This window comes from Mastacembelus armatus, chromosome 7 (assembly GCF_900324485.2).
Source record: "Mastacembelus armatus chromosome 7, fMasArm1.2, whole genome shotgun sequence".
NCBI classification, from domain to species: domain Eukaryota; kingdom Metazoa; phylum Chordata; class Actinopteri; order Synbranchiformes; family Mastacembelidae; genus Mastacembelus; species Mastacembelus armatus.
The window spans coordinates 7232172-7259701 of NC_046639.1; the positions used below are offsets into that span (position 1 = coordinate 7232172).

At 40.7% G+C, this 27530-nt stretch overlaps 3 protein-coding genes across 6 annotated transcripts; 1 reads left to right on the plus strand and 2 right to left on the minus strand.

Annotated features, from left to right (window-relative positions):
* Nucleotides 1-442: 442 nt before the first annotated feature.
* Nucleotides 443-7236, plus strand: LOC113145075 (cell division control protein 42 homolog). Of its 2 annotated transcripts, none has more exons than XM_026331423.2 (6): nucleotides 443-560; nucleotides 1100-1240; nucleotides 1343-1415; nucleotides 1518-1627; nucleotides 5635-5832; nucleotides 6684-7236. In XM_026331423.2, exons 2-6 carry the CDS (start codon nucleotides 1136-1138, stop codon nucleotides 6771-6773), a joined length of 576 nt encoding a protein of 191 aa, XP_026187208.1. In that variant the 5' UTR covers nucleotides 443-560; nucleotides 1100-1135; the 3' UTR covers nucleotides 6774-7236. The 2 variants fall into 2 exon arrangements, with proteins under 2 accessions (XP_026187208.1, XP_026187209.1); XM_026331424.2 differs by lacking the exon at nucleotides 6684-7236 and adding an exon at nucleotides 6006-6648.
* A 982-nt stretch (nucleotides 7237-8218) lies between these two features.
* LOC113145074 (F-box only protein 6-like) lies at nucleotides 8219-13913 on the minus strand. 3 transcript variants are annotated; one of them, XM_026331421.2, is made up of 7 exons: nucleotides 13788-13913; nucleotides 13446-13626; nucleotides 12363-12612; nucleotides 12150-12264; nucleotides 11971-12066; nucleotides 9003-9138; nucleotides 8219-8916 (listed from the first exon to the last, which is right to left on the minus strand). In XM_026331421.2, the coding sequence occupies exons 2-7, from the start codon at nucleotides 13521-13523 to the stop codon at nucleotides 8770-8772; spliced, it is 822 nt and encodes a 273-aa protein (XP_026187206.1). In that variant the 5' UTR covers nucleotides 13524-13626; nucleotides 13788-13913; the 3' UTR covers nucleotides 8219-8769. The 3 variants fall into 3 exon arrangements, with proteins under 3 accessions (XP_026187206.1, XP_026187207.1, XP_026187205.1); XM_026331422.2 differs by having other exon boundaries at nucleotides 13452-13897; XM_026331420.2 differs by having other exon boundaries at nucleotides 13446-13896.
* Nucleotides 13914-17000: 3087 nt separating this feature from the next.
* Nucleotides 17001-26579, minus strand: dnajc11a (DnaJ (Hsp40) homolog, subfamily C, member 11a). Its single transcript, XM_026333507.1, has 16 exons — nucleotides 26464-26579; nucleotides 25355-25484; nucleotides 25149-25222; nucleotides 23077-23178; nucleotides 22821-22949; nucleotides 22556-22678; nucleotides 22394-22467; nucleotides 22102-22291; nucleotides 21922-22007; nucleotides 21560-21676; nucleotides 21046-21201; nucleotides 20848-20917; nucleotides 20570-20627; nucleotides 19245-19387; nucleotides 17774-17903; nucleotides 17001-17441 (listed from the first exon to the last, which is right to left on the minus strand). The coding sequence occupies exons 1-16, from the start codon at nucleotides 26533-26535 to the stop codon at nucleotides 17416-17418; spliced, it is 1680 nt and encodes a 559-aa protein (XP_026189292.1). The 5' UTR covers nucleotides 26536-26579; the 3' UTR covers nucleotides 17001-17415.
* Between the last annotated feature and the right edge of the window lie 951 nt (nucleotides 26580-27530).

The following is a 27530-nucleotide window of genomic DNA, read 5'->3' on the forward strand; positions in this document are numbered from 1 at the left end:
AAGGCTGTTGTGGTCAGTCGTTTTGTATAACCTACTGACCTACTCATCTCGATTAACAGAACGTGTGTATCGTATGTGTGTCTCGTATGTGTGGCTAGCTAATCCAAATATTTCTGAAAATATACAGAGCAGTCTCCAGAGCTCCTGTTGGAGGTTGCCAGGTTGGCTGCATGAGGCACCGAGGAGGTGATGTCACCACTTCTGCAGCATGAACCTTAGTCAAGACAACGAGCATAGCCAGAGGGAGATACATGTCAAAGTAAACGCATAATAATGAAACTAATCGGATGGATTCATTTTTATAGACAGCACATACAAGTACAATACTTCAATCTGATAACCGTCGTATTAAAATTGATTTCTTCATGTCTGCGTTGGTCACTATGTTGTACAAAATGTGGCGTCGGGTGTTACAAGTCTTACTAGGTGTTTTACTTTGAAGGCGGCGTGACTCTGGACGCTACTCGCTGACTTGACTCAGCCAAACCGCTGCTCGCTGCTGCCAACGCCCGGCGAAACACTGAGCTAACGGTGGCTAGCAGATACACGGAGCGGCACTGGTACGTAACTTGGTCGTTTTTAAGATGTCTCTGTATGTGTCCCGTTGACAGATACAAGTTCTGACACCGGTTTCGTGCTTGGACGTGTTGGCTGGGGGTCAGGTACAACGTTAGTTTACACACTAACGTTAGCCGGCCGGGTGCTAATCTAGCTAACAGCCTAGCATTGTGTAATAATGGCTATCATCGCCTTTGCTTAACTTTCTTATTATACAAATAAATATTCCTGCTCGCTGTTTAAAAGTAGATACAGTAGTCACATTATTTGATTGGCGCATTGCCTCATTTACAAGTGATACAGTTAAAGTAAGTCAGCCGGTGTTTGCAAATGACTAACGCTGGCATTAGCTCGTGTTAGCCTCCGGACAGTTTAGGTGATGGGGTGTGACATAACTGGTACTTGCTATGAAACGGCCTTTCCTCTCACATCACATTGCCTTGACATCAGCACCTGACGAGTCTGAACCTTTAAATTAAGCGCAGATTGTTGCTCATGTAATGTTAATGAGAGTTTAAAGCCTTATCTCCCCTTTGTGCAGCTAAGCGTTTTGCCAGCTGAATCGGAAAGCACAGGGATGCAGACCATCAAGTGCGTGGTGGTGGGTGATGGAGCAGTAGGAAAAACCTGCCTATTGATCTCATACACTACCAACAAATTCCCCTCTGAATATGTACCAACAGTAAGTTTGCTGTATTTTCCCAGTCAGATGCACGCTGACAGACAACATTTGAGCCATCTGAGTATGAAATGCTTCTGAATACCATTTGTCCTTTTATCACAGGTGTTTGACAACTATGCAGTAACTGTAATGATTGGGGGTGAGCCATACACCCTTGGCTTATTTGATACAGCAGGTAAGATTATTCCTCTTTCATTTGTTTCCAGTCTAACTGTGAAGAAGTAGAGTTGTTATTTTGTTACATGGAAAGTTAATCTGTAGTTTGGTCTTTCTAAAGGTCAGGAGGATTACGACAGGTTACGACCACTAAGCTACCCACAGACAGATGTCTTTTTAGTCTGTTTCTCAGTTGTTTCACCCTCCTCGTTTGAGAATGTTAAAGAAAAGGTGAGTACAAAATGTTTAACTAATGGTAGTGGATTTGCTTAGCTGTAAATCTAACACCCAATTCTTCCTATTACAAATTGAAATTAAAACGCTTTCAGTGTATACTGTAGACCTGGGATAACAAACTGCAGTTCTCAAGGGCGACTGTCCTGCTTGGTCTCCAAATATCCCTGTCCTTGCAGCTTCTGACTGGATGAACACACTTGATCCAGGTAATCAACAGTGGGTAGGACAGTGATAGTGGAAAATAAGCAGGACTGTGGCCCTTGAGAACTGGAGTTTGACTCTGTATGATTAAATGATTGGAGTTACAGTTCAAATTGTTTGCTTCTTTGTGAACTAATGAATGAAAAAAAATTTTCTTTAAGGTAACTTTGACATTAAGTTTTTTTGATAAAATGTCAAACTACACGCAGATAGAAACTGTAGATGATATGAAAACTTTTTTTATATGTTCCAAATGTTTGTCTCCTCTCAGCAAAGGGCTAAGATTGGATTTACACTGAATAATTTCACTCATCCCCAGAAGGGAAATCAGTTTAGTCTCCCCATGGAAAATTACAAGACACATGATCAAAGCGACCACAGCACGAAATACCAATAGATATACAGTGGGTACGGAAAGTATTCAGACCCCTTTAAATTTTTCACTCTTTGTCATTGCAGCCATTTGTCAAAATCAAAAAAGTTCATTTTATTTCTCATTAATGTACACTCAGCACCCCATCTTGACAGAAAAAAACAGAAATGTAGAAATTTTTGCAAATTTATTAAAAAAGAAAAACTGAAATATGGTAAGGTCATAAGTATTCAGACCCTGTGCTTAGTATTGAGTAGAAGCACCCTTTTGAGCTAGTACAGCCATGAGTCTTCTTGGGAATGATGCAACAAGTTTTTCACACCTGGATTTGGGGATCCTCTGCCATTCTTCCTTGCAGATCCTCTCCAGTTCTGTCAGGTTGGATGGTGAACGTTGGTGGACAGCCATTTTCAGGTCTCTCCAGAGATGCTCAATTGGGTTTAGGTCAGGGCTCTGGCTGGGCCAGTCAAGAACGGTCACAGAGTTGTTCTGAAGCCACTCCTTTGTTATTTTAGCTGTGTGCTTAGGATCATTGTCCTGTTGAAAGATGAACCTTCGGCCCAGTCTGAGGTCCTGAGCACTCTGGAAGAGGTTTTCTTCCAGGATATCTCTGTACTTGGCCGCATTCATCTTTCCTTCAATTGCAACCAGTCGTCCTGTCCCTGCAGCTGAAAAACACCCCCACAACATGATGCTCCCACCACCATGTTTCACTGTAGGGATTGTATTGGGCAGGTGATGAGCAGTGCCTGGTTTTCTCCACACATACCGCTTAGAATTAACGCCAAAAAGTTCAATCTTGGTCTCATCAGACCAGAGAATCTTATTTCTCATAGTCTGGGAGTCCTTCATGTGTTTTTTGGAAAACTCTATGCAGGCTTTCATGTGTCTTTCACTAAGGAGAGGCTTCCGTCGGACCACTCTACCATAAAGCCCCGACTGGTGGAGGGCTGCAGTGATAGTTGATTTTGTGGAACTTTCTCCTATCTCCCTACTGCATCTCTGGAGCTCAGCCACAGTGATCTTTGGGTTCTTCTTTACCTCTCTCACCAAGGCTCTTCACCCACGATTGCTCAGTTTGGCTGGACGGCCAGGTCTAGGAAGAGTTCTGGTCGTCCCAAACTTTTTCCATTTGAGGATTATGGAGGCCACTGTGCTCTTAGGAACCTTGAGTGCTGCAGAAATTCTTTTGTAACCTTGGCCAGAGCTATGCCTTGCCACAATTATGTCTCTGAGCTCCTTGGGCAGTTCCTTTGACCTCATGATTCTCATTTGCTCTGACATGCACTGTGAGCTGTAAGGTCTTATATAGACAGGTGTGTGCCTTTCCTAATCAAGTCCAATCAGTTTAATTAAACACAGCTGGACTCCAATGAAGGAGCAGAACCATCTCAAGGAGGATCAGAAGAAATGGACAGCATGTGAGTTAAATATGAGTGTCACTGCAAAGGGTCTGAATACTTATGACCATGTGATATTTCAGTTTTTCTTTTTTAATAAATTTGCAAAAATTTCTACATTTCTGTTTTTTTCTGTCAAGATGGGGTGCTGAGTGTACATTAATGAGAAATAAAATGAACTTTTTTGATTTTGGCAAATGGCTGCAATGACACAAAGAGTGAAAAATTTAAAGGGGTCTGAATACTTTCCGTACCCACTGTATGCTGTCTTAATAGTACTAACTTGAGCTGCAGATAATGGCTATTTTGATAGTTGATCAATTTATTAATTATTAAACTATATTTTTGTTCTTGACTCTGGAATTCTGCATGAGAGCTATCGATGTATTCATGAGCAGGCACCGAAACCAATTAGCCAAAACTGCTATAATGCTGTCTTCTTCTTCTTCTCCTTTCGGCTGCTCCCTTCAGGGGTCGCCAGTGGGAATCATCTGCCTCTATTTAACCCTATACTCTATATCATTCACACCTACACCAACTATCCTCATGTCCTCCGTCACTACATCCAAGAACCACCTATTTGGTCTTCCTCTAGGCCTCCTTCCTGGCAGCTCTAACCTCAGCATCCTTTTACCAATGTATTCACTGTCCCTCCTCTGAACATGTCCAAACCATCTCAATCTGGCTTCCCTGGCTTTTTCTCCAAAACATCTAACATGAGCTGTCCCTCTGATGTCCTGATTCCTGATCCTATCCATCCTCCTCACTCCCAGAGAGAACCTCAACATCTTCAGCTCTGCTACCTCCAGCTCTGCCTCCTGTCTTTTTCTCAGTGCCACTCTCTCTAAACCAGACAACATTGCTGGTCTCACCACTGTCTTGTACACCTTTCCTTTCATTCTTGCTGACACTCTTTTGTCACACATCACACCTGACACTTTCCTCCACCCGTTCCAACCTGCTTGCACACGTCTCTTCACTTCTTTTCCACACACTCCATTGCTCTGGACTGTTGACCCTAGGTACTTAAAATCCTCCACCTTCTTCACCTCTACTCCCTGTAACCTCACCGTTCTACTTGAGTCCCTCTCATTTACACACGTACTCTGTTTTACTGCGGCTAACCTTCATTTGCTATAATAGTCTAACAGTAATAAAGACATTCAATAGTTATTCAGTTATTCCACTTAAGTGTTATATATTGAAATAATATTAATACAATTATAAGTTGTATACAGTTAATGATGCACTGTTCTTGGACAAATTAGGGTTGGAATTAATTTTAAGAATTAGAACCACTAATTGAGCTTTGTGGTGTGACTGTGGCCAACCACAGTGAATACTGAAACAATGTTTTTGTTGTACATTCAGTAGCAGCGAATGCTGCAATATTGTTTGGCCTTCTGAGCTTCATTTACTCTGTGGATAACGCGCAGGTTGCTTTAAATTTTTTGATGCCCTGTCCTGTGAATGCTTTCAGGTTTAATATAGGAACTTCCCAAAGGAGAACGTTCCCAGTTCTCAACCACATGAACACAGCATAGACAGCTATAGCTAGATAGGTGAAGTATATATACAAGGCAAGTCCGACTGTTCACGTTGTTCATTAGTCCAACGTGCTTCCTTTTCAAATGTTGAATCATAATAGATGTGCTCCAATGCCAAGCACGCTTTGCCTCACAAATGTTGCAAAAAGTCCTTTTCTTGAATTCAAGGGTAAAATGGTCCCAGACTTGGGATAACTTGAATGAATGCTGTTGAATTTGTTGCAGTTGTTACATAACATATGGGGTAAACAACTAATCAAAACAAACCTACACAAACACTCAAAAATATTTAGACTCCTTCACATTTTAGACACTTTATTATGCTGTGAATTAAAATTTTAATGGATAAAATTGCCACTTCTCCCCACCAATCTCAGTAACCCACAATGACAAACTCAAAACATGATTTTGCAAATTTATACAAACACTACTTTATCTGCAGTGTGGTGATGTCTCTGTCTGTATGTTTTTTTCTTCCAGTGGGTTCCTGAAATAACACATCACTGTCCCAAGACCCCGTTCCTGTTGGTAGGAACTCAGATCGACCTGCGTGATGACCCGTCCACAGTGGAGAAGTTAGCCAAGAACAAACAAAAGCCAATCACCCCTGAGACAGCAGAAAAGCTGGCTCGTGACCTTAAGGCAGTCAAATATGTTGAGTGCTCAGCCCTAACACAGGTAAGCTCCCCCATTAAACAACTCGTAAAGATGGTGTGGCAAGCATGTGTTTAAATGTCCTGTCAGTGGTGGAAATGCTTTGCCTTGTCTCATGTTAACAACATTGGCCTAAAAATTCCATCTAACTCTGTGTTGTGCAACTGTCTTTCTCCCTTCTTTTCCTCTTGCTGTAGCGGGGACTGAAGAACGTATTTGATGAGGCTATCCTAGCTGCTCTAGAGCCCCCTGAAACTCAGAGAAAGAGAAAATGTTGTTTGTTCTGATGTCTTCTTACATCTTGCTTTGCCTCTTGGCCGTCTGCTGCTTACTCATTGTAAAGAGATGTCTGTCACTAAATTAACAGAAATGCTCTTTTAAACTTCAAAACTTTTTGCCTAGTAACTTTATTCCTTCTGTTCATGTGTGCTGTCTTTTCAACTTGGCCTAATCACAATTATCCATGCTGCCTAATATGACTAGTGCCAATATTTGGTTCTCCTCTCTGCTGTCAGCACCTTGCGGGCAAGTTTGTGTATTTTCTTTTTCTTTTTTTTTCTTTTTTAATACTGTGTAGTAATGTCAGTATTGAGCTCTTCATCATGAGTTTTGCCCTACAAATCACTGATGCTATGTCCTGCATTAGACAACAATAACCCCTTTTTCTACTGCATCAGCATTTTTCATAGGCTTTTGTCTTTACTCAGACAGCTTGATCATGAGGAGAGCCTTGTATAATGTTATTTGAATAAATGGAAAATTTGATCGCCCTGCTCCATTTCTACTCGGCCTTCTTTTGCCATGAGTTCCCTCAAGATGTTCATTTGTATTTGGCACACAGCTCTGTTTTGAATATGAATATTTTGTTTCCACAGAAAGGATTAAAGAATGTGTTTGATGAGGCAATACTGGCTGCCCTGGAGCCTCCTGAACCTAAGAAAAGACGTAAATGTGTTCTGCTCTAAGTTTCATCGCAGGCTTCTATCTACTGCTTTCCAAATGTAGGTTAAGGGTACAGATGACGTGAAGCATGATTAGAGAAATCACGACATGTTTGCCTTCTTACTGACTTAACCTAAATACACATATTCAGTGTGTTGAACATCATTTCAAAGTTGAGTAATATTTGATGCCATGTGTGATGATTTGAGGCCAATGTGTTGATCATGATGAGAACACTGAATACTTCAAATATATCTTCAAACTGTTGACATTAAATAACATCAGTTTGGCCACATTCTGTCTAGACTTCAATTAACAGAAGTGAATATATTCCAGAAGAACCTGTTAAGATATTGTATATTACTGAATCTGTCACCTGAGCAGAACTGCCCTGTAACACACACAAGTGGATAATGATAGGTTACGAAGATTCTTCTATTCTGTCGTATTTCTTACTTGTGGATAAAATATTACTATTTAAGTTTACCATATATACACAAAACGTCTTTTGTTTGACACCACTTTGTTCTTTCAGCACTGTGAGATATCTAGCAATATAAATCCAGTTGAAGTTATACGACTCATTTTATTTTGCAGTTAAAAATTAGTCGGTGTTGTCTGCTCCATGTCAACATAGTCTGAGCAGATCGAAGCCATTTTGAAATTTCTAGCCTGTGCTCCATTGTGGCTACAGTTTGCCAAAAGGAAATGTGATAAACTGACATCTGACAAAGAAATTTCCAGGCAAACATTGGGAAGTGTCTAGAGTTTTCAGTTTTAGAAAATGTTCCACAGGAAGTCATAGATCACAAATAGTTACTGTCAGTTTGAGTAACACCCAAGGATTTTCCAGTCATTTATTTTTTGTGTTAGATATGAATTAACAAGAAGGTGATGTGTGTCCTTAATGCTTATCAAAAATTACAATAGCTGAATATTGTCAGAGCATTTTAGATTATAACCCCAGGCTAATTACCTATTTTGCAAACTGAACATGCTACAAAACTGCAGTATCATAAAGTCAGAGAGGAACACTGAGGTCTTATAAAATGCCACACACTGAGATCCTGTGAAGATTTCTGAATGACTAAACTAGTACTATTTGCATTTGTCTTGTACTATCCATCCCTATATGGTGGGCTTGAATTTTATTTGTAAATATAGTGGGAATAAGTCGTAACTTATTCACTAACTAAAATATGTGAATTACTGATACTAAGACTTGGAGAATCTGAGTTGACACTGAAATCAAATGGACCAAGAAAATGAGAGTTTCTTGAAATATGATTTTTATTAGATTTGACAATTGTACTGTATATTGTTTGTGATAACACATCACAATAAACCAGTATTATGAATAAACAACTTCCAACACTATGTGTTGTCTAATGATTACAGAAATAAATGTATATATGTCTTATATGTTTTCCATAAATGATGGTGGGATAAGAGACTCAGAACTGTAAAAATAGCTTCTGCAAAAACAAAAAAACGTTTGAGCATTACACATTACGCAGCAGTGCAAAGAATATTTTCATTAAGGCTGGAGTGCAAAACTAGTGCTGCAGTGTTACCATCATTCAAAGACACAGTTGCTTGAGATTTGACAGATCTGCTTTTGGACTTTTTGTAACCTTCACTGCGACCTTATCCTGAATGTTATAATAATGTGATCACAGCACCCATTGGTGCCTTTATGAAACGTCACAATGTATTACTATTAGAACACCTAATTAATATTGTATGACTCGCAGGCATAGCTTGATAGAATTTTTAGAGTATATGGCTTCTTTTCCTAACAATTTCCATTACCAGTTGACACTCAAACAATAAGCAGTAAATTAATTTGTTTAGGCTTAAGCTTTTTTATTTAAGAATAGGAGATGTGAAATAATAATTTAAATTAATTTTTTGCTTTTTATCTTAGGAAACATTTGTTCAACACGTGAAACGACACAGGATTATAATATATATATATACTTCCATCTTGAGGTGTTATACTGTATGTATTCCAGTGAGTTATGAGTCTAGTGGTGAACATATCTCAACAGAGCTGTCAGTAACACGAACTCCATACCATCCTGCCCAGAACTGTGTGTCCTTGCCTCCATGCGTAAAACGAATGTATCTCACTCCTGCACCATAGTTCTGGAAAACATGGGTCATCTGAAAAATAAATCATCAGTAAGTCTAGAGTTGTGCTCAGGCTCTGAACTTTGCTGTATTAATTAGTAACTCTGCTTGGTACATACCTGATTCCACTGCTGATCGTTCCACTGCTCAAATGAAACATTAACAGGAGCAAATGTCTGGACAGGCTTCTTCCTTTGATTCAGCAGCTGTACACAGATCTCATACTCACTGCCACAGTCCCACCGCGGGGCATACCTAGTATGCACACAGGCATATGCACACAGTAGATCAGGGAAAAGTAGGGCACTTTTTTTTTTTTTTTTATCATTTTTTACATGGGACTCCAAATTACTGCTGAAATATATAATACAGATTCCTGTATTAAATCACTACACTTTTTTAGTTTTCCACATGTAACAAACAGTTCATCACTCCAAGTTGACACAAATCTGTTACTGTCAAATTGGTTAAATTAAATTATTAACTTCTGTTTATTAAACTTTAATTCAGCAGTAATATCAGTATTCCAGGCACTGTCTTTGACATTATTTTTTTATTACATACTACTTCTCCTTTCAGCCGCTCCCTTCAGGGGTCGTCACAGCAAATCATCTGCCTCCATTTAACCCTATCCTCTGTATCCTCCTCACCCACACCAACTATCCTAGGCCTAGAACCTCCAAGAACCTCCTCTTTGGTCTTCCTCTAGGCCTCCTTCCTGGCAGCTCTAACCTCAGCATCCTTTTACCAATGTATTCACTGTCCCTCCTCTGAACATGTCCAAACCATCTCAATCTGGCTTCCCTGGCTTTTTCTCCAAAACATCTACCATGAGCTGTCCCTCTGATGTCCTCATTCCTAATCCTATCCATCCTCGTCACACCCAGAGAGAACCTCAACATCTTCAGCTCTGCTACCTCCAGCTCTGCCTCCTGTCTTTTTCTCAGTGCCACTGTCTCTAAACCAGACAACATTGATGGTCTCACCACTGTCTTGTTCACCTTTCCTTTCATTCTTGCTGACACTCTTTTGTCACACTTCACACCTGACACTTTCCTCCACCTGTTCCAACCTGCTTGCACACGTCTCTTCACTTCTTTTCCACACTCTCCGTTGCTCTGGACTGTTGACCCTAGGTACTTAAAATCCTCCACCTTCTTCACCTCTACTCCCTGTAACCTCACCGTTCTACTTGAGTCCCTCTCATTTACACACATGGACTCTGTTTTACTGCGGCTAACCTTCATTCCTCTCCTTTCCAGAGCAAACCTCCACTTATCTAGATTTTCCTCCACCTGCTCCCTGCTCTCACTACAGATGACAATGTCATCTGCAAACATCATGGTCCACAGAGATTCCTGTCTAACCTCATCTGTCAGCCTGTCCATCACCACAGCAAACAAGAAGGGGCTCAAAGCCGATCCTTGGTGCAGTCCCACCTCCACCTTGAACTCCTCTGTCATCCCTACAGCACACCTCACTACTGTCTTACAGCTCCCATACATGTCCTGCGCCACTCGAACATACTTCTCTGCCACTCCAGACTTCTTCATACAAAACCACAGCTCCTCTCTCAGCACCCTGTCATATGCTTTTTCCAAATCTACAAAGACACAATGCAGCTCCTTCTAGCCTTCTCTGTACTTCTCCATCAGCATTCTCAAAGCAAATATTGCATCTGTGGTTCTTTCTTGGCATGAAACCATACTGCTGCTCACAAATGCTCACTTCTACCCTCAGCCTAGCCTCCACTACTCTTTCCCATAACTTCATTGTGTGACTCATCAGCTTTATTCCTCTGTAGTTTCCACAACTCTGCACGTCTCCCTTGTTCTTAAAGATGGGCACCAATACATGTCTCCTCCATTCCTCAGGCATCCTCTCACTCTCCAAGATCTTGTTAAGTAGCCCAGTCAAAAACTCTACTGCCACCATTCCTAAACACTTCCATACCTCCACAGGTATGTCGTCAGGACCAACTGCCTTTCCAGTCTTCTTCCTCTTCAATGCCTTCCTCACTTCATCCTTACTGATCTTTGCTACTTCCTGCTCCACAACAGTCACCTCTTCTACTCTGTGCTCTCTAACATTTTCCTCATTCATCAACTCTTCAAAGTATTCCTTCCATCAAACTTGTGGCACCTGTCAACACATTTCCATCCCTGTCCTTGATCACCCTAACCTGCTGCACATCCTTCCCATTTCTGTCCCTCTGCCTTGCCAACCTGTACAAATCCACCTCTCCCTCCTTAGTGTCCAACCTATCATACAAATCCTCATATGCCCTTTGTTTGGCCTTTGCCACCTCTACCTTCACTTTACGCTGCATCTCCCTGTACTCCTGTCTGTTTTCTTCTGACCTCTCAGTGTCCCACTTCTTCTTAGCTAACCTTTTCCTTGTAAAACACTCCTAAACTTCCTCATTCCACCACCAAGCCTCCTTATCTGCTTTCCTCTTTCTAGATGACACACCAAGTACCCTCCTACCTGTCTCCCTGATCACTTTAGCTGTAGCTGTCCAGTCATCTGAAAGAACCTCCTGACCTCCCAGAGCCTGTTTCAGCTCCTCCCTGAAAGTCACACAACACTCTTCCTTTTTCAACTTCCACCACTTGGTCCTCTGCTTTGCCCTTGTCCTCTTCATCTTCCTCACCACCACAGTCATCCTACACACCACCATCCTATGCTGTCTGGCTACACTCTCCCCAACCACTACTGTGCAGTCACTGATCTCTTTCAGGTTGAAACTTGTGTGCTCCTGCCTCCACTCTTATATGTCACCCTATGCTCCTCCCTTTTCTGGAAAAGTGTGTTCACTACAGCCATTTCCATCCTTTTTGCAAAGTCTTCCACCATCTGTCCTTCTGCATTCCTGTCCTGCATATCAAACTTACCCATCACTTCCTCGTCACCTCTGTTTACCTCACCAACATGTCCGTTCAAGTCTGCCCCAATCACCACTCTTTCACCCTGTGCTCAAATGTAATGACTGAATGTACCCTCGATTGTATTTCTGCGTGACTCAGTTTGCCATCAATTTAGCAGTAACTTTGAGTTATGAGAGTGTTTCATGTGTGTTGTCATCACCAGTCAGATATCTTGATGTCAGGCTGAAAGAGATCCATAAATGATGGACTGTAACCTTCCTTCTCCAAATTGATCAGCTGCGACTTCCTGCACCATCTGCAGAAAACAGATGAATGGTTTAGCTACTACAGAATATAAATACCATTTAATATAAAGTGCCAGATGTTTTCTGGACTCACCCATAAGAGGTCACAAAGTTTTTCTGGACTCCCTCATTAGGATGTGGTGCCATAAGACCTTCTACTATCCAGTTATCACCACCATTCTCCACAATCTGCCAATCCTTCATGTCTTCTATTAAAACATAGAGATTGTGAGGGAAATTCTTTTGCAGAGATCATTTCAAAAGGAAAACATCATCATTTAGCTAAATTCATTGTGTTGACTCTTACGTTCGCCTCTTGGATTCTTGAGAAGATTTCTTCTCTTTTTGCACAAGAAGTAAAACAGTCTCCAGTCGTCAGGTGTGCCTGAAGCACCATGGAGGCTATATCCTTCTCTTCTACACCTCTCTCTCCACAATGATTCACTGTCAGCCACTTCTTTCCACTGACGGCACACCGGCCGACAAATGCAAACCACCTGATTAGGAGGAAGGTTCAGGAAGATCTCCTCCAGGATCTCCAGAGGAACATTGAGCAACTGATTGAGAACAAACAGAACAGAGATAAGCTGAAAGCCTTGAATAATCAGTCCAGTTTCCAACCACTAACTTTGGACTAATACCCCCACCACCTTGTGTAATCTCAGAAACTGAACTACCTTGCATTTTGTCTCAGTGTTACTGAAACAGATAAAAGCTACACAAAAGTTGCATAAAGCTGTAAAGAACGCTGAATTTCTGAGCCCATCTGTTGCTCAGCTGCATCTTTTTTTGAATGACTTTTACTCCCTTTTCTAAAGAAAGTGGATTGTTTAGATTGAGCCTCCCCATAATACAACAGTGCAGCCTCACTAAAACTGAAAGAGGCTGTATGTATGTTTTAGCATTTAAATAACTTTGGGCTGTTGCTGTGAATAGTTGTCTTTATTGAAAGTGCAATCACTCCACCTGAAATCCCCCGAAATCCCACTTTATCAAACACTGTGAGACTGAGTGGTAATCTAACTTAAAGTTGTTCAAATTAGCTAGAAAATCTGCTGAGGCTAAAGGTTTAGGTGTATTTTATTTGGTGTAAGTTTTTGTTTGTTTGTTGTACCAATCAAGACCTTTAGTCCAGATGCTATTCATCCAAAACACAACAGCAGCTGTTGTGGACACACTGTAAACACTCACACCCACCTCCTACTGGACCTCCACCTACAGAACCTCCATTAAAAGGACCTAAACCAACAGGACCTCAACAAGTGTCCCACGCGAGCAGACCCACGTTGCTTTTGCACTTTCACTTTCATGTTATTCCACGCTGACCTCACCAGACTTCTGAAGCTCTGACAGTATTTGCTTTGTGTGGGGAGTCCTGTAAAGAACTTACATCCACATTTGCAGATGAGTTGGACGGCGCACTAGCTGAAGACACTCGACTCCCCATCGCTTCAGCTTTCCTCTTCATCCCTGGGAAACCTAGGCCACTTCAAGCTTCTCAAGCCACATAGCCAGATGGGCTCACCCTCTGTAAGCTCCTCCCGAGCCTCCAACACAAGACGCCTCAGTATCTAAAGGCCCACAGCCACAACACCGACGTTAGTTATTACACCCGGAAACACGGAACAACACGGAAGTGCAGTTCGACGCAAAAGCGGTTGAGTAAAAAGCAGCTACAACTCGCGCGTAAGACAGAAAATATAAAGGATCCCACTCATTTCAGATTACTCACACTCCACCCACAGTCTTTGAGAAGGGATATTCCCACAAATACATTTCCCGTCTACATTTTTTGAGGTGCGATTATTATTTCCGGTATAGCTGCCGGAAAAGATCGGTGTAGTTCAAACGATTCACAGCCGTAGGCGCCTTTATTTAAAGGGACCGTACAGCAAACCTGCGCACAGCTTTAAGGCGATATACGCTGATATTCAGGACAAACAGACGCATCAGAAATAGATTAAACTGCTCTACATTTGCTGGAGCCAAACTCTTTATGTCTATTCTGGGTGATATGTAGTGGTAAACACGGTGATAACAACAAAAAGAATACAACTTTACTGTTACTTTAATGCTTTCACAAAAACTAGGCTTCTCTTTAATTATCAAGTCAGCTTGTGGATTTTGTTGTGGCCTTCAACTTGGGTCTAAACAGACCATGACATTTCTTTGATGCTGACAGAATCCACAGGCCAGGAACACTGAAGAGATGGATTTTATTCCCACTGAGCATGGAAGGATTCTGACCTGGCCTACCAGGCTGGGGCCCAAGGGGTCAAAGGGCATTCGTACTCCATCCATACCAGTGAGGCCATGTAACTGCACTTCACTGTTCCCCCGAGGCCATTATATGACTTCAAATGTGTTTTAAACTCTCCCCCTTACAGTCCATTGTGATGTTGTAACATTGCTATTTACATAGAAAAAATTTTAGCGTGCTCCCACTAATCATACTGGCACTTTGGTCTAACACTGTTATCTTTCTTGGAAAAAGCCCCTCCTGGGAAGGTAATTATCTTTCAGTACTGCTGTACTTCCAGTTTAGCTCATGGCCCTTGTAGCGCCATAGGTTGTTCTGCTTTTATAAATAAACTGTCTGTCTTGTGTGAGATGTGGCTGTGGAAACTTGTTGAATGTGACATTTTTAAAAAGACCACTTGCATGTGAAAAATAAAAAGAGATTGTACAAAAGAAACAAGAAGCATAAAGGTGCAATTTCAGGCAGGGAGCAAGCAGAGTTATGTGTCCACTCCTGGTTACATCTCAACAGAGCTGTTAGTAACACATATTTTATACCTACGGTTTGTCCTTGCCTTTGTGGATAAAACAGACAAATCTCACTCTTGATCCATAGTTCTGGAAAACATGGGTGATCTGCAAAATAAATGAGTAAGACTTGTGCTTTGGCTTTGTACCTCTTCTCTAGACTTGTCTGTTTATACCTGATTGCATCTCCTTATTCCACTGCAGAAAGTAAACAATATCAGGTGTCACTGTCTGGACAGGCCTCTTTGATTCAGCAGCGGTACATGGATCTCAAACTCACTGCCACAGTCGGTTCATGGTGAATTCCCTAGTTTAACACAGAGACACAGTCGTGGACTATACACAGTGACATTTAGTGTTTCATGTTTCAGCAGTTTCATTTAGTCGTACAAGGTGTGAATGTGCGATTGTTCTAATGATGTAGATGCTATGAGGTTGTCCTGGAAAGGCTGGTAATTATTCTTCAGTACTGCTGCAACTCATGGCCCTTGTAGCACCAGAGGTCGCTTTGCTACTATATCTATAGTGTATGAGGTGTGGCTGTTAAATTGTGTGAATGTCACATTTTAAAGCATTCAACCATTGTTTTTCAAATCATTGCATATAATCTGAGGTAAACAAGAAAAGCTGCAATTTCAGGCAGTGGTCTGAAATAAATAAATCCAAAAATCTCTGAATGAAATCAATAAATACATATATACAATAAATATACAAATACACTACACTGCAGTACTTTTATTTTTACATGTATTTATTTACACATTCATTTTATTAATATTGTTAATACACATTTATATTTTATTAATATTATGTTCAGTAATATGAACATAAAATTATACAGTTGTTTTTTGCAACATTTAAATGGGTAAATCAATCGTGGTCATTTATCTATTCAGTTATTACTTTTGTCAGTATTAATATTATTTTTGTTGAATTACTTAGGAGTACCTGGCCTGGTTACAAGAGCCACAAGAAACGGCTCAATAAGCAGATTTTGAAACATTTAAATGCATTTTCTCAGTAACATGTCAGCAGCTAATTTGTAATTTTACATGGGTAATGTAAGTAATGAAATCTGTTGTAAGAATAAAATTATCATACCACTTTCTGATAAGAAAGCTATAATCAGTGGCTTTATTAAGGGCTAATAAGGTTTCTACTATTAGTTTTGGGGTTGATTGGTTGTGGAAAAACCTTTTCCAACAGGGCACTTTAAATTCATTCAGGACACCCCCTCTAGGCCCCAAAAAGTCTGCAGTCATAAGAAAGTGTCATTATCATGGTCATTTTGAATGCAGTTATGCCACTAGTAATGACAATTTATAAACATCTAATACACAGTTAACAGCAGTTAAGCAATTACCTGTAAATGTCAATAAATAATCAATAAAATAATAATCTATCAGGTCCGTAGTTCCTGGTGTTATAAATTGATTTTGGTCCACAAGCCCTGCAACCCTTTCCCATAAGTAAGTGGTCAAACAGGGCTTCTCAGAGTGTCACAGGTACAAAAACATTGTGCTAGAGGAGGAATTTGTACAGTCTGACAACTGAAGTTGTTCACATTAATAGTCTGATTTATTAACTTGTAATAAAGCCATTAATCATAAATTATAATTTTGTTATAAATTGTACCTTATCAGAAAGTCATGTGGGAATAATGTCATGTAGACTTGTCTTCATCACGGTAGCAATTAGTGCGCCCAGATTTTGATGTGTTCCATTTGTGATCAATGTGATCTTCAACCAAAAAGCCTAGGACATTTTAATTCTACTGATTATATAGTTTGACTGGTGACAATGTTATGTAATTTTAATTGTCCCAAAAAAACTACATTTTTTAAAAGGCAAACCTAATTATCTCTCAAAGGTTGCAATTGATTAACTTGTACATAATATATCTGTGATCAATCAGCTGAGTTAACATCAAGGAAAATAACTGAATAAAAAAAGATTAACCTGAATAGAATGTGTTTTTGCCTCCACAGAATGATGCAGTTGTTGCACAGGAAACAAATAGTCTTTGGTCTTGTGGTGCTTCCAGTTGATCCATTCCTTTCTGTTTATAGTACACTGATGTAATGGGAGGGGAAGATTCATGAACATCATAACTATGACCTCTTATGAGCATTACCAAAAAATACACATTTAAAAAAAAGGATGAAAATATTAAGCAACATGAGAGAGACTGATTTTTAATAATATGGCAAATGAACAGAGTTGCATTCAGGTCTTCAATCACACAGGCACTGCAGTTTATGTATAATACAGTACATAGTGCTCGATCATAAATTACAAGCCATACCAAAAATAAATTGACACCAAGAGCTAGGAAGTAAGATGGTAACCATTGATTCTGGTGTCACATTAGAATTTCCAGCAGGCCACAACGGATGACCATGAATACTGAATTATTACCAATCCAGTCTGTGATGCTTTTACTCCGCTCTGCATATTCAAACAAATATAAAGACAAAGGTAAATGCACAATTTCTGAGTGACAGGGACTTCAAGCCGTGTCATATCTAAAACAACTTTATCCATCTTCTGTCAAACAGTTGAGAGATGAGCCTTTTTGGTCAACGAAGGAGCTCCTATGTGTCTGCGTCAATCCTGTGAGCTGTACAGTAGGAAAGAAGAAAAAAGTAGTCAGAAATAACACTGCTGACAGACACATAAAGGGGGCAGGTAATATAGCTTAGCAGATGGAAGGAGGCAGTGAAAGTTGACATTAAATATTTTAGGAAATGCTACATCAAAACAGCTACAAAGAGCTGGGACTAAAAATCCCCTGCTGCCAGAAACATCGAAAACAAGGTCAGATTAAACAGTCTACTAACTCCTTAACCTACACTGAACATTACAGCTGAACATTACATTAATAGGAACAAAACAGCAACATTTTCCATGTTGAAGGAATTACTATGCTGTGCAGTAGACCAAGGGACATACATTGCTTTGGTATCCTGAGTGGCTCTGTGTCTCCTGACAGCACTTGATGCATGACTCCGCGGAACTGATACAGCACCTTCAGGCTCTTCTCCTCCCCCACACAGGGGTCGTAGAAGCCAGGTAGTCCTGACTGCAAAGACAACATAAGGTCATGCACCAACAGCAGATTGAATCACTGTACAACAAGGTAAAGACATCAGTTTGTGAGACTAATACTGTCCTCAAAGTCAGACCCCTTCACATTTGTGCTTCAATTGTCCTTGAGAGGTATCTAGAACTTGACTGGAGTCTACCTGTGGCAAACTGAATTGATAACAGGACATAACAGACGTCCTCTGCAGAGAGGGGGAGAACGTGGTGAAAGGAAGACCACCTCAGCAGCACTTGATCAGTCAAGTCTTTATGGAACAGTAGCCACTCTGAGTAAACGATATAGTACAACCCTCCTGAAATTTGCCCCCCCAAAAAAAACTTATAGGACTCTGAGAGCATGAGAATAATGATTATCTGGTCTGACGGGACAAAAAATGAACTTGAGCAGCTTAGAACTGATGGAAGGATGAATGTAGATAAATACAGAGGCCCTTAAAAAAGAGCTTCATCAGAGTGCTTATAGGTTACCTGAGACCTTTCAGCACAATAAGAACCTGAGAGAGGAGGCAGGTTTAGGTTTTTTTTTGACACTCAGCAGCAGCTCCATGTGGCTGCTCCAACTGTGGTCCAGCTCCCTGCCTGGCATGTGGCCCATGTTACCTTGCCCATGTAGACTTCCTCAGCTCCATGCTCTGGGCTTAACGGAAGCAGCATCTGCAGTGGTGACCTCTTCACCACTCGCCCATGCAGTCCTTTTTGTGGCCGTGGCCTCATCGTCTGGGAACAATATCCATATCACCCATCAAGCTGCCAGGCCGCGCCCTTCTGTTCTCTTCCCCTGCCAGCCACCAACTCGCTGGAGAGCACAGCCAGGGATCACCACGATGATCCCTGACTGCCAACTTCTTGATAGCCAGCTCATCACAGAGTGATCCCTTTCAGCTATGGCAATTGAGTTGCCAGTTTGACTCAGAGTTCCACAGGTCCCATCACCAGGTTCAGGCCAGGGAATCCTGCATCCTAACTGACTACCCTTTCTCCAATCAGGCGAGAGGAAAAGCCAGTCTACTGTTGTTGTCTGTGCCAGCGGTCTGCCCACATTCTCTACAAGTTGTGGGTCATCGCAGGGTGATCCCTTTCAGCTGTGGCAACTGCGTTTGACTCAATTGCTACATATACATTTCAAATTAAATCGAAAGCAGAGTAATCTGTGCAGAATGTGAAAGCATCTGAATAGTTCCTGAAGCCACTGTATATAAATGTCTTCTGTAATCAACAAATGAAAAATCTACTACATAGCACAAAAATCTACTACATAGCAGAGGGTCTGCGTAAATTGTGCAGCTTTGGAAATCTTTCCCTGGATTAATGTACTCACCTTTGTGGCCTCAGTGAGGATGAGTTTTGAGTCTTTTACCAGACACTGCAGTGGCACGGTCACATCAATGACCTTTGCCCTCTCGTGTTTTCTACTGTTGTCTGTCACAAACTTGCCATACCAGGCATTGAGGATGATGAGACCTGATGCAGCAAGCAACATCAACAATAGTGTTAATCAACTGTCGTTTTATGTATTAACCTGTAATTTTAAGCATTTTCCAAATGCCAATTCATCATCCAGATGACCTATTTAGTTTGATCCAAGAATATATTTCAGAAACACAAGTTGTTGGGTGAATTGATATTAGAAATCCAATACTAATCCCCACTTTCACAAATGGAATAATTTAAATCTTTTGTGCCCGCAACTGCAGTCACACAGTTTATAACAGGACCAGTGCAATTTTTAAGAGCCATTTGTTAATATCATTTTTCAAAGTACAAAACAAAAAGACAGCACAGTTCATTTTAATTGCAAGCTGCATAAACAATAATGTAACCACTTGATGACATGTAGTCCACTGAATAAAACAGAGCAGCTGTTTGTCTGTCATCACATCTCTCTCTCTCACACACACGCACACGCGCGCACACACGCGCGCGCGCGCACACACACACACACACACACACACACACACAGCTATTAACTATTATTTTACAAGTGCAAAGTCTAGGGCACCTCTGTTGATACTAAAACCAACGCAGTCTCCACAGTGACAGGTGTCATAAGCCAATTATCACTTGCCAGAAACCCCTAAGTGAAAATTATACTGTCTGTTGAGAGTTTTATGTTAGTGTACTTATCAAAAGCAAACTAAAAAGCCCAGATTATCACCAGTGCAAATGGAAGCTGGAGGGTCATTAAAAAAATCCACTAAACTCTATTTCTCTATTAGCTATTTTAACTCTGATTAAAAAGGCATGCATATCTCACCAAAGAACACCCCAGGCACTATTTTTGACCACAAAATAAGTCTCCTATATTTCACTGGAAGTGGCCCACACACTAGTCTTGCCTTTGCCACGTATGCATTCCCTTTAGACTTCAGCCTGAGATCACAAAGATCACTAAAATTGCATAATGAGGATTTTTTACCCTGCGAGCTGAGAATTAATAGGTAGCAGAAAATTAAACAGCAGTGAATAGTTTTGTTTTATATTGTGAAAACAGACAGTAACATGCAATCAAGTGAGAATATTAAATGACGCTTTGCTTCACACATATTTCACCTAAAATGTATGAAAAACAAAATTAAGACAATCAAATATAAAAACCTGCCTATTCCCAGAATAAGCGCACCCCTTAAATTTTACAGATCTTACCCATTCTGGACTCTTCTGCTTCAATAATCCTGCGCACAGACTCCTGCATGAGCAAAACCTTTAGAGACAGACACAATCAATGAGATTTCACATCAAGCGGATTATACTAATGAATTTCACTAAGACTTTGTATTTTATCTAATCTGATCTCAGTCCCTCAGCCTGACTTGTGGGAGTAGTAATATTTCTTGACACACACAGTGTCACACATCTCTTATCTAACAGTGAATCACCATGTAGGACTGGTACCACAGCTACAGTATATGTTAGATACTCACAGAAGCTTCTGCCTCCTGTTTCTTCTTGGCTATATTAGAGGCTGAGCTCTCCCGTTGCTTCTCCAAGTCTCTGTAGAATTAGAAGATAAACACAGAAATAAAACGAGATCATAAACCCGGGCCGTAATAATATATGTGATGGTACTTCCAATAACATTTCTCGCATGAATCAACTAACTTAAAGCAAATGTTTCTTACTGTTCCTTCTGGGCCCGCATGTAGGGTCGGATAATAAGCTGCTGCATGGCGAGGTAGAAAACCAGTGGTCCAACTGTGGCGTAAAACACAGCACTAGGCAGGAGCTGGTCAGTCAGGTGAATCGGGAAGAAATATGTCTGGCTGGCTCTGTTTAGTCTTCAGATATAAGATGTGTTTCATTATTTCAAAATAAATGGCCACTCGCTGTCTGCTACAATTGGTTACTTGGGGGAGATTTTGGTCTGAAAACTAAGATTACATTCAAAAATAAAGTTTAGTCCCAGCTACTTAACATCCACCTGCCTAAAACTGAAAAGGCATCAAAGTGAAAATGTCTTGTCCTACCCCTGGACCAGCTAGCATCTCAGTGGCTCTAATCCTGTGTCTATATCCTATCACAGACATAATTTGTAGAAAATGAATTTAACTGGCTGACGGTTGAGGCCATGAAACAGCACTGTCAGGAAAATCCCATGGAGCCTACACCAACAAAAATTGGAGCAAAGAGCCTTACTTGATCTTGAGGGAGATGCCCTGGGGCACTCCCACGCTGACTGTGGCCCCTAGGACACTGTGTCGACTGATCTTCCTCTCAGCGCCATATTCCACCACAGTCCCAAAGAAACCTGATCTGTAACACAAAGATGCAGTGACTACCTATCTACCCGCAAAGCTTACTTGCACTTGAGCTGTCAGCTCAGGCACACAAAAACTATTTATGCAGAAGTAATTGGACTGAAATTTGAGCAGCTTTACAAAGAGACTCATACACACACACACACACACAAAAAAAAAAAAAAATCTTATTACGACCTACAACATAGGTCCTAATATGATTACATTCTTCAGATAACATATTAGATTTTGAAAACATACTTTACTGAGCCCTTAATCTTTGTCTGGTCTTCATCCTGAAACTTGTACTGGTAGCTCATCATCATAAAGGTGTGAGGAATGCCAAGCTGCGGAAACGAGAAGTAAATGATCATTTTGGCAACACTCACTGTACAGTGTCTCAGCTGACATTACAATTAAACATAACTGCCGGCTGCTAACCTGCACTGCGAAGGTAAAGTGACTGCTCTTGGTGTCCCGGACTATGCTGGTGTTCATTGAGGACTGAACTCCCCATCGCCACTGTAGGTAGCCCATAGTGTTCTTGTCCAGGTGACGGGCCAACACAGTGGTAACGCCAGGACGCACGCCTCTGGATGAAAACTGCAGTCCGCACTGAGCAGTCACAAAGCTGAGACACAACAAAAAACAAAAACAAACAAAAAAAAAAAACTGAATGGCTCATGTATTTTCAACAGTACTGATTTATTTTCTCTATCTTTACTACACATACAATCGAGGCGTCAGGTTTCGGAAAATCTTCATTCCAAAGAGAGGTCCATGGGTATCTCCAGCACCTAACTCTACCTGTGTACACACAGAGAGAAAAAGTGTGCCATTCATACTCCACTTTGCAAAGTGAGGGTGTGTGATGACCAGTGAGAATGCAGTATACCTCTCCCCATCCTTTAGCTGAGGTGACTCTTCTCAGGGCAAAGTTAATGGTGCCACCTCCATTTCCATTGTGGGTTGACAAGGAGCCAGATAAAATGGCTGTGTCTCTTCTGGTAAGAGGAGCCTGCAGTGGAATATATAAACCTTTAAGGCCTTGGATAGAAAGGATCTCAAACATCTTCTCTGAAAGTTTTGTTTGATCACTTCAATCACAACACATCATTATCACCGAATAAAAACATGTGCAGTCTCGAAAAACCCATCACCTCTATGGATTGTGATATGTGCATCTTGTTGATTTCCATATGTGGAACTCCCCCTCCAACCATATCCTCATAGTCCTCTTCATATCGGTCAAAGAGGTCTGTGGCATCAATACCCACACTAATCGTTCCCTGGAAATAACAGGTTTAGGAAAGTACATGGCGTTAATTAAAAATGTATATAATATGCACAAGATGCTTAATTCCTCGTTCTTTTTTCCAGTTCAATCCAAGGCCTTTTATCTTCTCTGGAACACACCTTTGGATTGGTCCTTTGCTGAAGCCTTCTCTCTTCTCGCTCTCTTTGAAGACGTTCATACTCTTCTCGAATCTCTGCAGGGGTTCTTTTTCTTTCCACCACCTGAAGTAAGAAGATATGATTTGAATGCAAAGGGAATGTCGGATTGACTGCTTCAGACATTGCAGCTAAAAAGGTACAACAGAAGACATTTCACCACACTCCCATATTTTGCTCTTGTGTAGATATTTATAAGCGTCATATTTTGCACTACAGAGCATCAATCACAAACAAAGATGAAGCAAAAGAAGGAAAAGTAACAAAGCTTAAAAGAAACAATGTCATATAGGACAGGAATACATAGGTGTTTTTTTAAGACATTCTGAATATCAAGTGAAAATGTATTGTCACATTTCTCACATGGTCAAAACAATTCATATCGATGAGCATTGTTTTATTTCTGTCTATATCACACAAAGTGAACTAGCCATGTCTAATCCCAGAATATGCTGATTTGTTAAAATTGGTAAAGAACATAGAACCCTAAACAGATCCAATCTAAACGTGGCCAAACTGCATTCCAAAAACAGGGATGTTTAGAAAGCATTACAGTAAACACTGGTTTTCCTGAAATGCAGATGCAATTGCAGACACACAACAATGATCACCCGGATGAAAGCAAGACTGCTGAAACCATTTGGAAGAGGAGTTGCACAGTAAGTTTTGATTTTGATGGACTTGCATTGAAGCTAGCATTGGTCTGCATCTGGCTGTGTTATTAAGTGTTTTTCTAAAAAGATTTTAGAAGCCAGTTTTGAAATTCAAAACTGTGCTGAGCAGGGATGTAAACAATTAATCGACTACCAATTAATTGTCAATAATAATTTGCTCAATTAAATTAAATTAATTCAGTTAATTGCCATTTTCCACGGCAGTATTTCTGTAATATGTAGTACTGTCGCCAGTCGAGGGTGCCATTGCCTAAACCAGGTTTAAACACAATGTGAAATTCTCGCAGCGAGAAACCCAGCACACAAACATGAACCGGTCAAAAGGAAGTGCAGTGTGGGACCAGTTCAAACTAATTCATGATGACAAAGACACCAAATGGGGCAGTCGTGGCCTAATGGATAGGGAGTCGGACTTGTAACCTTAAAATTGCAGGTTTGAGTCTCAGGTCGGTGAGACGGAGTGAAGAGCCAGCACGACTGAGGTGAGACCCTTGAGGCACCTGCCCCCGGGTGCTGCACTGGCTGTGTTTTCACTGCTGTGTGTGTGCACTTTGTGTAATTTTTGTAATTTCCCCATTGTGGGACTAATAAGGGTAATAACTTAACTTAAATGTACACTGTGTGGTACTACGTTTAAGTACAACAACGAGTTCGCTAAGTTACTACCTAAATAACTTGCATGCAGCTGTGCGGCCTGGAGCGAGTTCATCAGCTTCACAACCTACAATCACCACAGTGTTAGGAAGGCGAGTATGTAACTAGAGATTAGAAGTGCTGCTAATGTTTCAAGTTTTTCATATTAAGTAGCCTACTACTTCTTTTATTTTAATAAGATTTTATGTAGGTTAAAGCAAAATAATATTTTCTTTAGCTTTCTATTCAGAATTTATTTGTTATGTTGCTAATGTTTCCACATGGAACAGATGAGCCAGTGCACAATTTATTTTCATGTTAAAGTAGCCTACATATTTTATTGAGTTTCTATGCAGAATTAATTTTGTTATACTACATAAATGCCATTGTCTGTAGTGTATCCCTAATGGTACAATAACTCATTAAGGAATATGACATGCATTTTTTATTCAGTATAGTATAGTTTATTCTTATAGACCATAGTGAAACTGAGGGAAATTTAGGTTCTCTGTTTATCAATTAATTGTTAATCGATCGACAGGTCAGCCAACTAATGACTGACTTTATCAATAATTTGCATCCCCAGTGCTGAGATTGCCTCATGAAGCTCTCCTGCCTGCAGTGTTTGTCAGCGTTATATTTTGGCTTTAATAAATAGAATTAACAGAATGATTCTTGTTTCCCATTTGTTAAGGAATTACTGGCCACTACAGTCCCCGATGGACTTACCTCCCATCCTTCAACATCGAGCCCTCGCTTCCCATAGATGTCATAGATAGCTCGTGCCTGTGGGTCACTCAGCACTAGAAAGAGATAAATAAATAATAATGTTAACAAAAACTTTAATTTAACTAGAGCTGTGTAGATGATAACATCATCTTTGTGAGTAGTTGCAAAGGCAGTTAACTGCACAATATGACCGGTGCTTTTCTGACCTTCATAAGCTTCGTGTACAAGATTAAAAAGCTGTTCTGCTTGCCGCTTTAGTTCAGGGTCCCGGTGTTTGTCTGGATGATACAGCATGCACAACCGCCTGTATGCTGCCTTCAGCTCCTCCTGTGTTGCCTGAAGCACAATAATAACAATATGTGAAAGTGAAAGCATTATTGACACCAGAACATACGATAACACTACAGCATAGTTAAGCCTATGTATTCAAACATGTCATCTTTTTTTATTGGACTCTATTTTTCCTATCTCTGAAACCATGACTGATTGTCCTACTGTACCGATTTGGTTTGGGCTGTTGAAGTAAAAGTAATATAACCCCTGCAGCAAACAGACTTTAAAATGAACATGTCTTTTACATACTGAACTTAAAAAGTTAAAACAGTTTAAAATGAAGTATAAAGCCTGGGAACCCTGCAGCGTTACCATCTTTTTAACTCATAAATCAACAATATGTAAAACTTTTGCACGGACTACTCAGTGGGATAAGTTAACGACTTTCTAACATGTTCTTGAATTAGTTTGTCATGTAAATGTTAAATATATAACTAATGTTAAACTTTAGTCACTCTGCGGCGCAGCATGACCCCCGAGCTACAGTTTCCTTCTGCTTTGTAAAACCTAAACTGCATATCAGCTTTAAGTGCTTTAAAAATACAATTATTACTTATGACTGCAGCATCCAGTCTCCAGACAACGCCACACCGCGTGTTTTTAGTGTAATCTGATCAGCAGCAGTGTTGCATGATGAAGCCTGAAGTGCAGCTGCAGCATTAGCTCTGCGCACAGAAACTGGACATAAAGTTTGCTGTCAGTCTGTCAGAGTTGGCTCCCACTGTAACACACGCGTCTCTGCCTCCCTTCGTTAGCCGACTACTCCTGCTGGTAAAGTCATAATCCTGTAGCCTGTTGTTCATCTTGTGAAGTCTCCAGCCGAAGAGTCACAAGAATCAATGTCGAGGGTCAAGCTAGGTGTCTGCTAGCGTTAAATCAGATTATACCAGCAGCTGCTAAACATCATCGGGAGTGGCCTCGCAGAGTGACCGCCAGAAGCGCTCGCACAACCGCCCATTCAGACCACAGTCGTTAATCGTACCTCTCTCCTGACATTCAGAAGCGAATAATAATCATCATTGCCGATCTCATCATCGTCCAAGGCAGACGCCATGTTTACACCCGGTCATGTCTTCTTCGTGACATTTACGTCGCCACAGGCCTCTCTGCGCACGCTGTCGCCGCCTTGCGTTGGGATGAGCGACGTCGCCGCAACTGTGCTCATGGGCTTCTTCGTCGTGAGTGTGCGTTTCTTAAGTTTTAATTCACAGCTCTTCACTGATGTTATGAGAAGAAGTGAGACAGTGACACTGTAATTGTGTGCGAAATGTATTTCCAAGGTAAAAAGTCAAGCAGTATTTTCACACCACGTCTTTGTGACTGTTTTATTTAAAATTACCTAAATGTTTATTGAACAGAATTTATTGAAATGTTGCAAATGACAATACATGTAGGTTATTTTCGTTTACATGAAAAAAAAAAGATTTTGAACGCAGTATACATTTTTAGATGTAAGGAAATGAATATTGCTTACATGCCTAATTCCAAATGGATAATATTGTCTGCATCCTACTCACTTGGGAGCAGTTAAGGCGAGGGGTGAAAAAAATCACATCACTACATTAAGGGCTTTCATTAGTTCATTATTGCTTTCTTTGCAATAACACCCAGTCGTTGCCTGTACAAAGCACAAGCAGCAGAGGAGCTGTCCTTTCAGCACCACCACCTCAAACCATACTGCATTTCTGCACCCAAGGCCACCCGCCCGTTAATACCGACTGTCCTTAAGTGCTGTAGCTGATGCAAGTGCCAAAAGTAAAGTCTGTTAAGCACAATGATCTGTAATTAGATTGCCTGTAGTCATTTAATGCAGCCATGCTATTGTCGAACCTACATAACTGCGCCATAATGGTAGAAGTCGATAACCTTGACAGCACAGTAGGCAGAGGTAACTGTATTCATATTAGCGCTCTTCAGTTCAGTTTATCACATCGACCTCTGTTTAGATAGACTCCCTTACCAGCCCCTCTGCTCAAATAAGAGGCAGGTTACCCATTTGTTGGAGATCTCAGCATGTTTCAGCATCATGGTGCCACTATCTGAAACCAG